Below are 13,720 nucleotides of genomic sequence, written 5' to 3' on the forward strand. Positions count from 1 at the left end.
TGCGAGATACATACACTTTTTTTGATCATATTTCCTATTCCGCTATTCAATAAAAACCTTTGAGGATCAATTGAATTGCGGGATAGTCTGTGTCGGTACGTGTGAGAGAGATCCACCTTTCCAAGTTGTTGGGGTTCATCTCATACTTCTGAAGGTTTGAGGGTGCTGCCTGTTCCATACCCCCCCTACTCCTCATCTAGCCTTTTAGGGGTACAAACAATAGTAATTGGGGCCTAGTGTGGTTGTGTACGTGCGAGATACATACACTTTTTTTGATCATATTTCCTATTCCGCTATTCAATAAAAACCTTTGAGGATCAATTGAATTGCGGGATAGTCTGTGTCGGTACGTGTGAGAGAGATCCACCTTTCCAAGTTGTTGGGGTTCATCTCATACTTCTGAAGGTTTGAGGGTGCTGCCTGTTCCATACCCCCCCTACTCCTCATCTAGCCTTTTAGGGGTACAAACAATAGTAATTGGGGCCTAGTGTGGTTGTGTACGTGCGAGATACATACACTTTTTTTGATCATATTTCCTATTCCGCTATTCAATAAAAACCTTTGAGGATCAATTGAATTGCGGGATAGTCTGTGTCGGTACGTGTGAGAGAGATCCACCTTTCCAAGTTGTTGGGGTTCATCTCATACTTCTGAAGGTTTGAGGGTGCTGCCTGTTCCATACTCCCCCTACTCCTCATCTAGCCTTTTAGGGGTACAAACAATAGTAATTGGGGCCTAGTGTGGTTGTGTACGTGTGATATACATACACTTTTTTTGGATCATATTTTCTATTCCGCTATTCAATAAAAACCTTTCTAGGGCAAGATCTTAAATTACAGAAATATGAGGAGACCGTCAAATAAGGGCCGTGGCCTGGGTCGTGGTGCTGCTGGTAGAGCTCCTGTTGCAAGGAGAGGACATGGTCGATCTGTGCCAGCTACACGCACAAGTGAAACACCTTCCTCAAGTGTGAGTAGGCGACAGAACCTGCATCAGTATTTGGTAGGGCATCAAACGCCCCTAGAAGTGATGAGGCCAGAACAAGTTGAGGCGATAGTAGATTGGTTTGCTGCTGACAGTGCCTCCAGTTCCTTCACATTGTCTCCCACCCAGTCTACTGCAGAAAGGTCAGAGTTGGCACCTGCAGCCAATGTCCAACCGTCTTTCACCTCACCCCCTTGCAAATCAGGCCAGCAGTCTGAGCCCCAAGCCATACAGCAGTCTCTTATTCTTTTTGAGGACTCTGTCAGCAGGGTTTCCCAGGGCCATCCACCTAGCCCTGCCCCAGAAGTGGAAGAGATTGAGTGCAGCGATGCCCAACCACTTATTTCTCAAGATGAGTACATGCAAGGATCATCGCAGCACGTCTCCGATGATGACGAAACGCAGGTGCCAACTGCTGCGGCGTTCAGCATTGTGGAGACCGACAAGGAGGGCAGGGGTGAAGACTGGGTGGAAGATGATGTGGAGGACGATGAGGTCCTCGACCCCACATGGAATGAACGTCATGCAGGTGAACTGAGTAGTTTGGAGGAAGAGGCGGTGGTCGCACAGAGCCACCAGCACAGCAGAAGAGGGAGCAGGGTGCAGAAGCGGAGCGGCCGTGCCCTAGACACTACGCCCGCTACTGCTCAACGCAGCAAGGGAACGAGCGCACCAAAGTCAGCTCAAAGGAGTTCTCTAGCGTGGAAGTTCTTTAGAAAATGTGCTGATGACAGGACACGAGTGGTTTGCACCCTGTGCAATCAGAGCTTGAAGCGAGGCATGAACCTTCTCAACCTGAGCACAACCTGCATGATCAGGCATCTAAGTGCAAAGCACGAGCTGCAGTGGAGTACACACCTTCAAAACCAAGAAACGTCTCTGGCTCATCCTGCTTCCTCTTCTGCTGCAGTCTCGGCCGCTCCAGCCACATCTGTAGTGATACCGGCACCTGCCACCCCGCAAACAGACGATCTGTCAGCAACACCACCACCTGGGTCACCAACAACCATCTCCACAATGTCCCGTGGAAGCGTTCAGCTTTCCATCTCCCAAACACTTGAGAGGAAGAGGAAGTACCCCCCTACCCACCCGCGATCCCTGGCCCTGAATGCCAGCATTTCAAAATTATTGGCCTTTGAAATGCTGTCATTCCGTCTGGTGGAGACGCACAGTTTTAAAAACCTTATGTCGGTGGCTGTCCCACAGTACGTCGTGCCCAGCCGCCACTACTTTTCCAGGCAAGCCATCCCTTCCCTGCACAACCAAGTGGGGGAAAAAATCAGGTGTGCACTGCGCAACGCCATCTGTGCCAAGGTCCACCTAACTACGGATACGTGGACCAGTAAGCACGGTCAGGGGCGTTATATCTCCCTAACGGCACACTGGGTAAATGCAGTGGCGGATGGGCCTGAGGCGGATAGCAATTTGGCGCATGTCCTTCCACCACCGAGGATTGCAGGGCGCTTCAGTTTGCCTCCTGTTCCTAACTCCTCCTACTCCGCTTCCTCATCCTCTACCGCCTCCTCATCCGGACAGCGTAACACCACCAACTTCAGCACGGCCAGGGGTAAACGACAGCAGGCAGTTTTACAACTTGCCTGTTTGGGGGACAAACCACACACCGCGCAGGAGTTGTGGAGGAGCATGGAACAGCAGACAAATGAGTGGTTGCTGCCAGCGAGCCTCAAGCCCGGCCTGGTGGTGTGCGATAACGGGCGAAATCTCATAGCAGCTCTGGGCCTAGCCGGTTTGACGCACATCCCTTGCCTGGCGCATGTGCTGAATTTGGTGGTGCAGAGGTTCCTTAAAAACTACCCCGATATGTCAGAGCTGCTGCAGAAAGTGCGGGCCGTTTGTGCGCACTTTCGGCGTTCTCACCCTGCTGCTGCTCGCCTGGCAGCGCTGCAGCGTAACTTCGGCCTTCCCGCTCACCGCCTCATATGTGACGTGCCCACAAGGTGGAACTCCACCTTGCACATGCTGGAAAGACTGTGCGAGCAGCAGCAGGCCATAGTGGAGTTTCAGCTGCAGCACGCACGCGTGAGTCGCTCTGCGGAACAGCACCACTTCACCACCAATAACTGGGCCTCCATGCGAGACCTGTGTGCCTTGTTGCGCTGTTTTGAGTACTCCACCAACATGGCCAGTGGCAATGACGCCGTTCTCAGCTTAACTATCCCACTTCTATGCCTCCTTGAAAAAACAATTCGGGCGATGATGGAAGAGGATGTGGCACAGGATGAGGAGGAGGAGGAGGATGAAGAGGTAACATTTCCAAGGCTTTCAGGGCAGTCATTCGCAAGGGGCTCCGAGGGTGGGTTCCTGCACACGCAAACGCCAGGGACGCAATTGTCCAGCAGGGGCACAGTTCTGGAGGATGAGGAGGATGAGGAGGAGGAGGAGCTGGAGGAGGAGATGGAACCATGTTCACAGCAGGGTGGCACCCAGGCCAGCTCATGGCCATCACTGGTGCGTGGCTGGGGGGATACAGAGGACACGGACCATACACCTCCCACAGAGGACAGCCTTTCGTTGCCTCTGGGCAGCCTGGCACACATGAGCGATTACATGCTGCAGTGTCTCCACAACGACCGCCGAGTTGCCCACATTCTAACTTGTGCTGATTACTGGGTGGCCACGCTGCTGGATCCCCGTTACAAGGACAACGTACCGTCCTTAATTCACTCACTGGAGCGCGATCGCAAGATGCGCGAGTACAAGCGCACGCTGGTAGACGCCATGCTGCTGGCATTCCCATCTGACAGCGGGGCCACAGTGGAAGCACAAGGCAGAGGAGGAGGAGGAGGAGGTCGCCAACGCAACCAGGGCACCGCCAGCACCTCAGAAGGCAGGGTTAGCATGGCCGAAATGTGGAAAAGCTTTGTCAGCACGCCACAACAAACAGCAGCACCAGCAGCTCAGATGGAACGTCTTAGCAGGAGGCAGCATTTTACCAACATGGTGGAGCAGTATGTGTGCACACGCCTACATGTAGTGAATGACGGGTCTGCCCCCTTCAACTTCTGGGTCTCCAAATTGGGCACATGGCCTGAGCTTGCCCTTTACGCCTTGGAGGTGCTGGCGTGCCCTGCAGCCAGTGTATTATCTGAACGGGTATTTAGCACGGCTGGGGGCGTTATAACAGACAAGCGCAGCCGCCTGTCCAGAGACAATGTGGACAAGCTCACGTTCATTAAAATGAACCAGGCATGGATCCCACGGGACTTTTCCGTACCTTATGCAGAATAGCAATGGATACCGACCTTACCCACCCATTGTTCCATTTTTGCTCTTTCTCACTCTTTTGGGGTGTACCCTCATTTAAAATTTGTGAAAAGAAGCAGTGTTGGCTACCTCGTCCTCCTCCTCAGGGCCAGATTAATGTAGGGGCTATTGGAGCTGCAGCTCCAGGCCCCTACCTTTTATATAGGCCCCGGGTTGGCCATATTCACTGTTACCGCTCTTCTGTCACTTGTAAACACAGAAGTCTGGCTTCTATGCTCGCTTCCCCAGGCAGCACCCTCAGAACCTCCCCACACAGCGTGAAGGCCGGACAAGGAGGGACAGTTGGCGATGCATGGATGTGTTTATGGGCTTCAGAGACAGCATCCCATGTTGAATTAGGCATGCATGGCTGCACCCTTCCTCCTCTGGGTGCATGGCAAGGCACGGCCCTAAGGCCCTTCAAAATCCTCAGCACCAAGCCCATGATGCTGTTAATCCGGCCCTGGTCCTCCTCCACCGCCGCTTCCACCTACACCGCCCATAGGTGTGCGCAGCCTATTGCATTAAGGTGTGCACCCCAAAGTTGAAATACACATGCATGTGTTTGCCAGCAGGGAGAGTAATGTATCGGGGCCATGTACCTGTAGGCAAGGAGAAATAGAGCAGAGCAGGTCCCAGGGAGATCTTTCCCATCTCCTCACTGGCAATGCTATGTGCCCTAGGTGATTAGGGTGTGCCCAGGCACACCCAGCACACCCTGTGCGCACGCCTATGTCACCGCCACATCCACCACCACCTCAACCTCCCTCCTACTCCATATGGGCCTCGTCCTTCAGAGATGAAGAAGAACATTGTTTTATTTTTCTGTTTTTTTTTGTTGTTTTAAGTTATTTCCCTATCCACATTTGTTTGCAGAGCACTTGCCATGCTCTTAATTACGTTTTGCTGCCATTTGCAGCACTCTAGCCCTTTCCTTTGGTGTTTTAGAGCCATTTTAGTGCCTTAAAGTTCGGGTCCCCATTGACTTCAATGGGGTTCGGTGTCCGGGAAAAGTTCGGTAAAAGTCCGGGACACGGACCCGGACTTTTTTTTAAAGTTCGGCCGAACCCGTCGAACACGGACATCTAGGTGTCCGCTCAACCCTACTGTCAACCCATTTTCTACAAAGCCCCCCAATCCAAACTAGGCCCTTTGGGTCTGGTATGGATTTTAAGGGGAACCATATGCCAACAATAAAAAACAAATGGCGTGGAATTCCCATCAAATCCATAGCAGATCTAGGACTGGTTTGAATTTTGAGGGGAACCCCCACACCAGAATTTAAAAAAATATGGCGTAGGGCACCCCAAAATCCATACCAGACCATACCAGACTTATCAATGCATGCGGCCTGGCATGCCAGGAAAGGGGGTGGGAACGAGAGAGCACCCCCCCTCCTCAACCATACCAGGCCAGATGCTCTAAACATGGGGGGGGGGGGTGTTTCGAGGCAGGGGAGTCTTTGCCCCTAGCACCTTTCCCCATGTTGGTCAGTGCATGCAGCCTGGCAGGCCAGGAAAGGGGGTGGGAATGAGCGAACACCCCCCTCCTGAACCATACTAGGCCAGATGCTCTCAACATGGGTGGGTGCTTTGAGGCAGGGGGGTCTCTGTCCCCCCCCAAGCACCTTGCCCCCATGTTGATGAGGACTGTGGCCTTTTCCCTACAACCCTGGTGTGGTGGTTGTGGGAGTGCAGGGGGTGCAGGGGGGGATTTATCAAAATCTGGAAGCCCCCTTTAACAAGGGGAGCCCCTATATCCCAACTCCCCACTATGTGAATGAGTATGGGGTACATTCACCAAAAAAGTGTGGAAAAGTAAATAAAAACAAGTTCTGTATTAAAAATACTAAAAGCAATACCCCCCGGAGTTGATTCATCATTAATCATGACTGACGTGGGCTGCTGACCCGAAAAAAAAAAAAAGGTTGATAACGTCAACACTTTGTTTGTTTAGTGGAGAGCGGCGGCGGAACTGTCAAACAGCAGTAGCCTTCGTTTTCAGGGGTCTTTTTTAGGGGTCAATGGCCAGCGTTCATCATGATTGACAAAAGATCTTCATCAAGGGGAACATTTTTTTTTGTTTTTTTTGTATTTTTTAATATAGGACTTGTCAAAAACTGTGTGCATGTTTTTATTTACTTTTTAAAAAATTTTGGGGGAATTAATAGGGGTAAAATGTACCCCATGCTCATTCATATAGGGGGGATTGGGATCTGGGGGCTTCCAGATTCCGATAAGTCTCCCCCCCGCTTCCCCATGCTCACTCGTCCCCCCTTTCCTGGCCTGCCAGGCTGCATCCTCAGACAAGGGTCTGGTATGGGTTTTGGGGAGCCCCAACACCATTTAAAAAAAACATGTGGGGGTTCCATATGAGGGTCTGGTATGAATTTGGGGGGGGACCCCACGCCATTTGTTTTTTTTTTTCTTTTTGGTGTGGTGCTGTTTTTTCTCAATTTTTTAATTTTTGCTGGCAACTGTGTTTACATTTAGCTGTCAGCGGGGAACCCCACTGACAGCTGATAAATCATCTGTTGTTAAGGATGCGGCTTAACAAAAAGACTACCACTCTAAACACTTTTAAAAAACGCTCCTAAATCCTGCAAAAACACTGGCAAAAAATTCTAAATATAAGCGTTTTTTTATCCAGCATTTTTTTAGCTGTTTTTGAGCATCTAATGTGCATGGAGCCTAACTGTCCAACCCTCCCTACACTTTTTTGCCAATCCCTTGGCAATACTAGTGTTCAAAATTGAGAAAATGTATTTAACAGATTAAGTTCCCTTTGACTTCAGTGGGGATCAAATCAAATTTGAAACTTTGATTTGTTCACCCCAGGTGTGTTCGGCTCATCTCTAATCTTAAACCATACTATATTCCAAAATCCAATTAAAAGATTGTATCAATGGAGCTTAAAAATATGTTGGGCCTGGGAATTGATGAAAAGTCCTTAAGTAATTGGTCAAATTCCTTTAATCGTAGTCCCTGAGCCAAATGAAAGCTGGCGGTTCTTAATGATTTTTGAAAGTTAAATAAAGTCTTCACGCTGGATGCCTATCCAGTGCCTCAGGTAGATTATTTAACTGAAACATTAGCATGGCATTTGCCACACCAGTGGGTTTGTGACACTATGCTAGAATGCAATTTGGATTGCATGAGCCACTGGCCGTCTTTCAGACACCCATGTTCAAATTCCTGAAACCTCATAAGGAATTCTTACAGGCTTACCTTTATAACATTTTCATTTTTAACCCGGGGCTGGGAAAGTCCTCTAAAAAGGTCAATCCTGGATGCCCTGTGGTGCCCTACACTCTATTGTTAACTTTGAGAAAAGCATGACTGGACTTGAGAAAGCCAATCATTTGGGGTATGTGATAGACAGAGGCATTGAACAAAGTGGAAGCCAACCAAAAATGTCCCTTCCCCTCACAAAAAAAATCAGGTGCACTCCATTGTTGGCATGGTGGGATATTATCTCTGTATTATATCTCTCACCATCCAGCATCTTCCTGGCTGATCTCTGCAGAACACCAGCCGTTTGCCTGCTGATCTCTGCTAGAGATGTCAAGACCTCCACAGATGACAAGCTGATATTTCCTCCATTATATGTAAGTGCAATATTTATTCATTACCTAAAAGCTATTCCCAACACTCTACACTCAGATAGAGATGCCCTCTGTTTTTTTCTGTTTTCATATATTAGGGCCTACATGGGGGAGCTGCCTCTTCCCTCTGAATGTTGATCTTTTGAACTGTTTATTCCCCTTTCATCCCTCACATGTATTTCTGGTCTGGCTACAGCAGTGCCATAGTGTTTTCCTATGGAAAGTGAAAAGTATGTAATGAGGTACAGCGCCAAATAGCAAATACTGAAAAAAAACACAGATTATAGGTTTTGCAAAGTCCAAATAATTATGTGAGAAACATATGGTATCCTTCATCAAACAAATGGTAATAAATGGCAGCCCTCATGCAGACACGCCTCCAGCCGCGGCGACTACAACTGGTATTACATGCTGTTTTCATTTGATGCCATGTGAGTTTTATTCCTTGTTTTTAACCTTTCAATAAATGTACATACTTCACCATTGTAGCCTCATTTGTTTTTTGGAGGGACTACACCATCCATTATCCAAGGCCATTAAACCTTTGAGGATACCATTTGTTTGATGAAGTTTACTGGTGGATCTGGTGCAGGATTCTGAGTGGACCTATCCTGGTGGTTATTTCTACGTTTCTGGCTTGGTTGACCTTCCTTAACAGGGGGTCTACAGTTTTGTTAAGAGCAATACCTCATTTGTGCACGTGGTGACCGTCAGGATTGTGTTCCTGTCTATGGTGTTGGACTTTCCTGCATTCTTTTCTGCATCTCAGCAACTGGTCTCACATAATTGGACTTTGCAAAACCTATAATCTGTGTTTTTTCAGTATTTGCTATTTGGCGCTGTACCTCATTACATACTGTTTCTTTGGTTTAATATCACCTTTGTACTGGCAGCCTATATTATTTATTTGTGTATTGTAGCGCAGCTATCTTCCTTCTTTTTTATGGAAAGTGAAAAGCCTTTACTGTCATTCACTGGAGTTCTGAGCCAGAAGCAGCATTCTGGCAATTGAAGCAGACTTTATGCCAGGAACCAGCCCTTAAAGATTTTCAGAAACGTTTGTGGTAAAAACTAATGTTTTAAAACAGGGCCTAGATGTGCTCATGACCCAGCTAAATGTAGAAGAGTGGTACCCAGTTGTGTTCTTGGCAAATTACTGAGGCAAACAGACAGACACCGTTTGTGTGACTTTCAAGATGAGCATAAAGTTTTTACTCTGGATTTATTTTTACCTTTCTAATTTCTTCATTGTTTATTATTTTTAAAATCTTAACATTAGACTTGGATATTGCTTTCTTATTTTATTTTGACATCTTCCCTTTCCCTTATTAGTTTTCTTCACCATGTATGATCACTATTTTTTCTGTTTAAAGTTGTCTGCACATTTTCAAAAATGTAAATTTTTTATGCGAATATCTAAAATATTTCTGACATAAACAATATATTATATACATTTTAGGTGAGCTAAATGATTATGTAGTTTTACTCTATTAGAAATGTATATTATAAACCACCACTGGTAACATGAAAAGTACCTGGTAGAAGGTCCTCAGGAAGAAAGGATTTGAGTCATCCTCAAATCCATCAGAAAGGATGTGAGATATGCAGTGAACAAGTAGAAGAGTAAAGCTTCCAACAGATTGAAGGTACTCTCGAGGAACAAAGAGTTTGTTCTCAGCTCTCTGTAAAAAAAAAAAAAAGGATTGGATCTTATAGTTATGCATAGTCTTGCGTTAGACTTACAATTTCTGTTTTTATTGTGTCAGAAGTACAAAGATAGAAATAACTAGTCTTGTTTAATTGCCTGTGCCTGAATTCTGAGATCAAATAGTTTTAGTCTATTAGCAAACAAATACATTTATTGTATGTAGCTTTCTAATGCTCAGCCTAAAGCTGGCCATAGATGGATAGAATTTCAAATAAAAATTCTAAGGAAAAGACTTAGGAAAATTTGTACTAAAATTCTCAGAACATTTAAATGTAATTTGAAGGATTTTGTTTGCATTTAACATTTGATTATGGAATAAATTGACTTTAATTTTAGAGGATTTGCTTTGTAAAGTGCTACGCCAACTGTTGCTGCTAAATAAATCCTGTATAATAATAATGATGAAAAAGTGTGTGTATCTTTGGAAAACATGGGCAATGAAGTAGTTGTGAGCTTGAAATCCATTTTTGAGTATTGCATCATGCTTCACTGTATACAGTTTTTTTTTTTTTATTTAAGTAAATAAATTTTTGTGAATCTGTTGCAACATTTGTTTTACTAGGGATTCCTGCAGTAAGAGCACATTCTTTGCTGGCAACACTAAGCAGCTGCCTCTCAATTAATAGCAGTTTTGTTTAGTCTATCTGACCTGCTTTGGCCTGTGTGTGAACAACATGGTCTCTGCCCATGAAGCTTAAAATGTAAAAATCATCCTTTAGTTTTTCCAGGTTGGTTTCCTGTTCTTAACCCCTTAAAAATGATGTGTTTCTCAAATAGCCCAATTACGTTGTAAGGAAATGTGTGTGGGTGCATGTATTGTATGTGAGGGGGGTATGTGGGGCATTTGCACTATGTTACATGTTACACCCTATATACGGGGGTAACAGGTAACATGGTGCAATAGGTGAACTTATCCTTTAAGCAGAAAATTATAGTAGTTTGTTTCATATATCTAAATTTGTTCAGAACTGAAGAAGAAGCTGCAAAATATCTTCAAATTTACAGAACAAGTTCAGCTATATGTGACTAACTACTGTTCCCTATACCATGACCTGGATGAATGAGAACCTTCACAGACATAAAAGGGAGGTTCTCCATGAAGATAGAAGGGGAGTTTTAGAAAAGGTGAATATGAGATACATTATAATGTAATGTATGTACTGTAAGTGGCAACTACATGTTTTTAGGGCAGTTCTACTTTAAAATATTAATAAAAGTGGGGGTTTTCCTAAAAATAAAGTTCTTACACTATGGAATTCTGTACAATAAGTAAGGCATCATTTATAAGTTAAGTGCTCTAAAAATATTGCGGAGTTACTTACCAGATAAAAGAAAGATTGAGTGAAGGCATTGCCTTGATAATTATTATTTGGCAAAGAAGAGGCCATTTGCAAAGAGAGATCTCCAATCTGTAGAAGTAATTACATGCCATATTAATAAACTACACCGATTCAGCCAAAAAAAAAACTGAAATCCTAAGCGTCACACGCACGCCGGGACGTAGCGGCCATCTTTCTGGTTAGAAACAATTGGTTTCTTGGAAACCACAATGCTTTTATGCTGTGCTTAAATGTGAGTGTATAGATTCGATGACTTTTAATAAATGTGTTTTGGCTTGAACGTACTATCCCATGAGTATCTCCTCGTTGCACTTTTAAGATAATTTCACTTCTGGATTCCTACGAGGAGACTTTGTGCAATCTGAGGGAGTATTATCATTGAAGAATCAGGCTTGATGCTTTAACCTTTGAGGATACTATTATGCCAGTTTGATGTGGCGTTTGGGTAAGAGGCAGTGTGTTCGGTGTTGGTGGTGGCTTTACCTGAATTTCTGCCTGACCGACTGTAGTATGTGCACCTCTGCTTGCAAATTAATTTTAAGAGACTTTGGTCTTTTTATTTATTTATTTGTTTCATCTATAGCGCTGAACTTTCCTATATATTTTTTTTGCAATTTATGTTATTAATCCCACATATATGTGCTAGCAGCTTACCTTCAAAGGTTATTGTGATGATTGAATTTTATTTTGATTTAATTTATTCAGGTTAGTCTAAGTGCAGCTTTTTTGATACATTTATTTAATAGAGAAAAATGGTCATGAGCAGTGTTGGGATCTAGAACACTAGGCAAAAGATGCAGGGCTTATGCCCAGGTGTGTGGCTTGACACCAATGGAGGAGGTGGAATTTGGACCCCCTTTTTCCTTTCCCTTATCTATGCCCCAGTGCTCAGGAAGCAGTTGCTGCACATAGAGAATGGGTTGATAATCATCTTCCCTGTGTAAGCTCCAACTGGGACATAGCCCACACAGGGCTTCTTCTTCTCACTCCTGGCATTGAAAGGAGTGGAAGGAGAGTGAAGGATAGATAAGTACAAGATTTTGCTTATAAGTGAATCTGTTTATTTGATCTTCAAGACTTTCCACTTTAGGTAACATTAAGGGTAATGTTTGCTTCACATTCAGAAAATGGTTACTATTGCTAGGTATAACGTTCCCTATTTGATCACCATAATTTTGCAGTAAATTTCTTCCAGTGGCCCTATTGGGGGAGCATAATGCAAAACCCATATAAAAACATGTGGCATATACAAAACAGAGACACTTACATTAAAATGTGATTTTAAGAGCTGTAAGATATGAATCCCATATTGGTATATTACAAACTCTCTGCCTGATAGATCTTCAAGCTGAACAGGACTTAGATCTCCTTCACAGTTTACCTGTAAATCCTCTCTATCTCTGAATGCATTTCTCAGCAATGAATTCTTATCTGTAGAAATAAAATAAATGTTTGTGATATGTGGCTTGACCACATGGCAATAAAAAAGTAATATTCTACTTCCAAAATATACTATTACTTTCTTAACATAAAACAAAAAGAGTTTGTAACATACCATTTGCTTCAAAACTAATAGTGCACTTTAAGGGGTGTATCTAGTTTATAACCCTTCTGCATAGCTGTTTATCCATTGAAACTGCATGTAAATTTGTTTTGTGTGAATGGGGCAAAATCAAATTCTTTTAGGCTATATTCTCTGCAGCTAATATGTTCATTATAACAAAAAGCAGTGTGAATGGGGAAATACTGCATTATGGCCATTAGATGGTCGCTGAGTATCTTAGGAAATAAGAATGCTTTACTGACTATAATGTGGTACTTTCCCCATACACATTACATTAAAATAAACATACGAGCTGCAGAAAATATAGCCTGAGAACATTTGATTTGAGCATTGAATAACATTCATTTGAACAAATAATAACATTCGGTTTGCAAAGAATAAAGCGTAAGGACATTTGAATTTTTACATGCAGTTTTGATAAAAAAAACAGCTATGCAAATGTTATATAAATACACTCCATTGTGATGCTACAGTTTATTCATAAAAACATCTGATAAAAGCCTAACTCAAGCTTTACATAAAAATAAAAACATAAAGTGCTCAAGATCTAAAATAAAGATTACTATTGTGGTTGATCCCCTGGTCAAAGAACATTTCCTGTATTTTTCCTCTCAGGTTCATCATGGTAATATAGTTGATTTTTGCTATTGCAAGGGAGCTTCAATCTGCCTGGTCCTTGGTATATTTATTTAATAATTAAAAGGCACATCATAATACATATGATACATCAAAATCAACTTTCCTACCTAAGCTATTGTTGACTCCTGTTAGCTTAGTACTCTGAACATTGGCTTTCAGCTGATTGTCTATTTCCTTCAGAAGAGTTAGCAACAGTGAGGATTCTTGAAGTTTGCTTGTATTTTCATCTGTTCAACCAGGGAAGGAGGAGTAATGATATTTAATTAGTGACAGATATTGCTATTACTATGATAAATGTATGAAACTTTTTGATAAAATGTTTTACACACAGAAAACACAAAAGTAAAATTTAAGCTTGTTGTGAACATAGTCATATAGAAAATCAGTTAAATTGTGGACAAGATCAGATCTAAAGGTCCTAGCTACATTATGCTAATTAAACTGGAAAAATTTACAGGAAGCAGACATCGGCTGCATTTGAGTGTTCCTTTACACAGCAATGATATAATATCAGCTATGTATTGTGATCAACCCAGAGCTCTGTAAGATCCAGGTACTTTCCACAGTGTGATGGACCAGATGCTAGAAGAATTCTAACAAAAGCCTAGTGGCACATA

At 43.7% G+C, this 13,720-nt stretch overlaps 1 protein-coding gene across 3 annotated transcripts in view; it reads right to left on the minus strand.

Annotated features, from left to right (window-relative positions):
• Positions 1-13,720, minus strand: part of LOC309568492 (uncharacterized protein) — an 88,361-nt gene that overhangs the window by 18,022 nt on the left and 56,619 nt on the right. For all 3 annotated transcript variants that reach the window (XM_082274171.1, XM_082274170.1, XM_082274169.1), the window contains exons 20-23: positions 13,211-13,330; positions 12,168-12,331; positions 10,883-10,969; positions 9,388-9,534 (exon numbers count right to left, since the gene is read on the minus strand). In XM_082274171.1, coding sequence (XP_082130297.1) covers positions 9,388-9,534; positions 10,883-10,969; positions 12,168-12,331; positions 13,211-13,330 — 518 coding nt within the window. The remainder of the gene's footprint in view (positions 1-9,387; positions 9,535-10,882; positions 10,970-12,167; positions 12,332-13,210; positions 13,331-13,720) is intronic.

Source organism: Pelophylax lessonae (assembly GCF_965119305.1).
Source record: "Pelophylax lessonae genome assembly, chromosome: 12".
Lineage (NCBI taxonomy): Eukaryota > Metazoa > Chordata > Amphibia > Anura > Ranidae > Pelophylax > Pelophylax lessonae.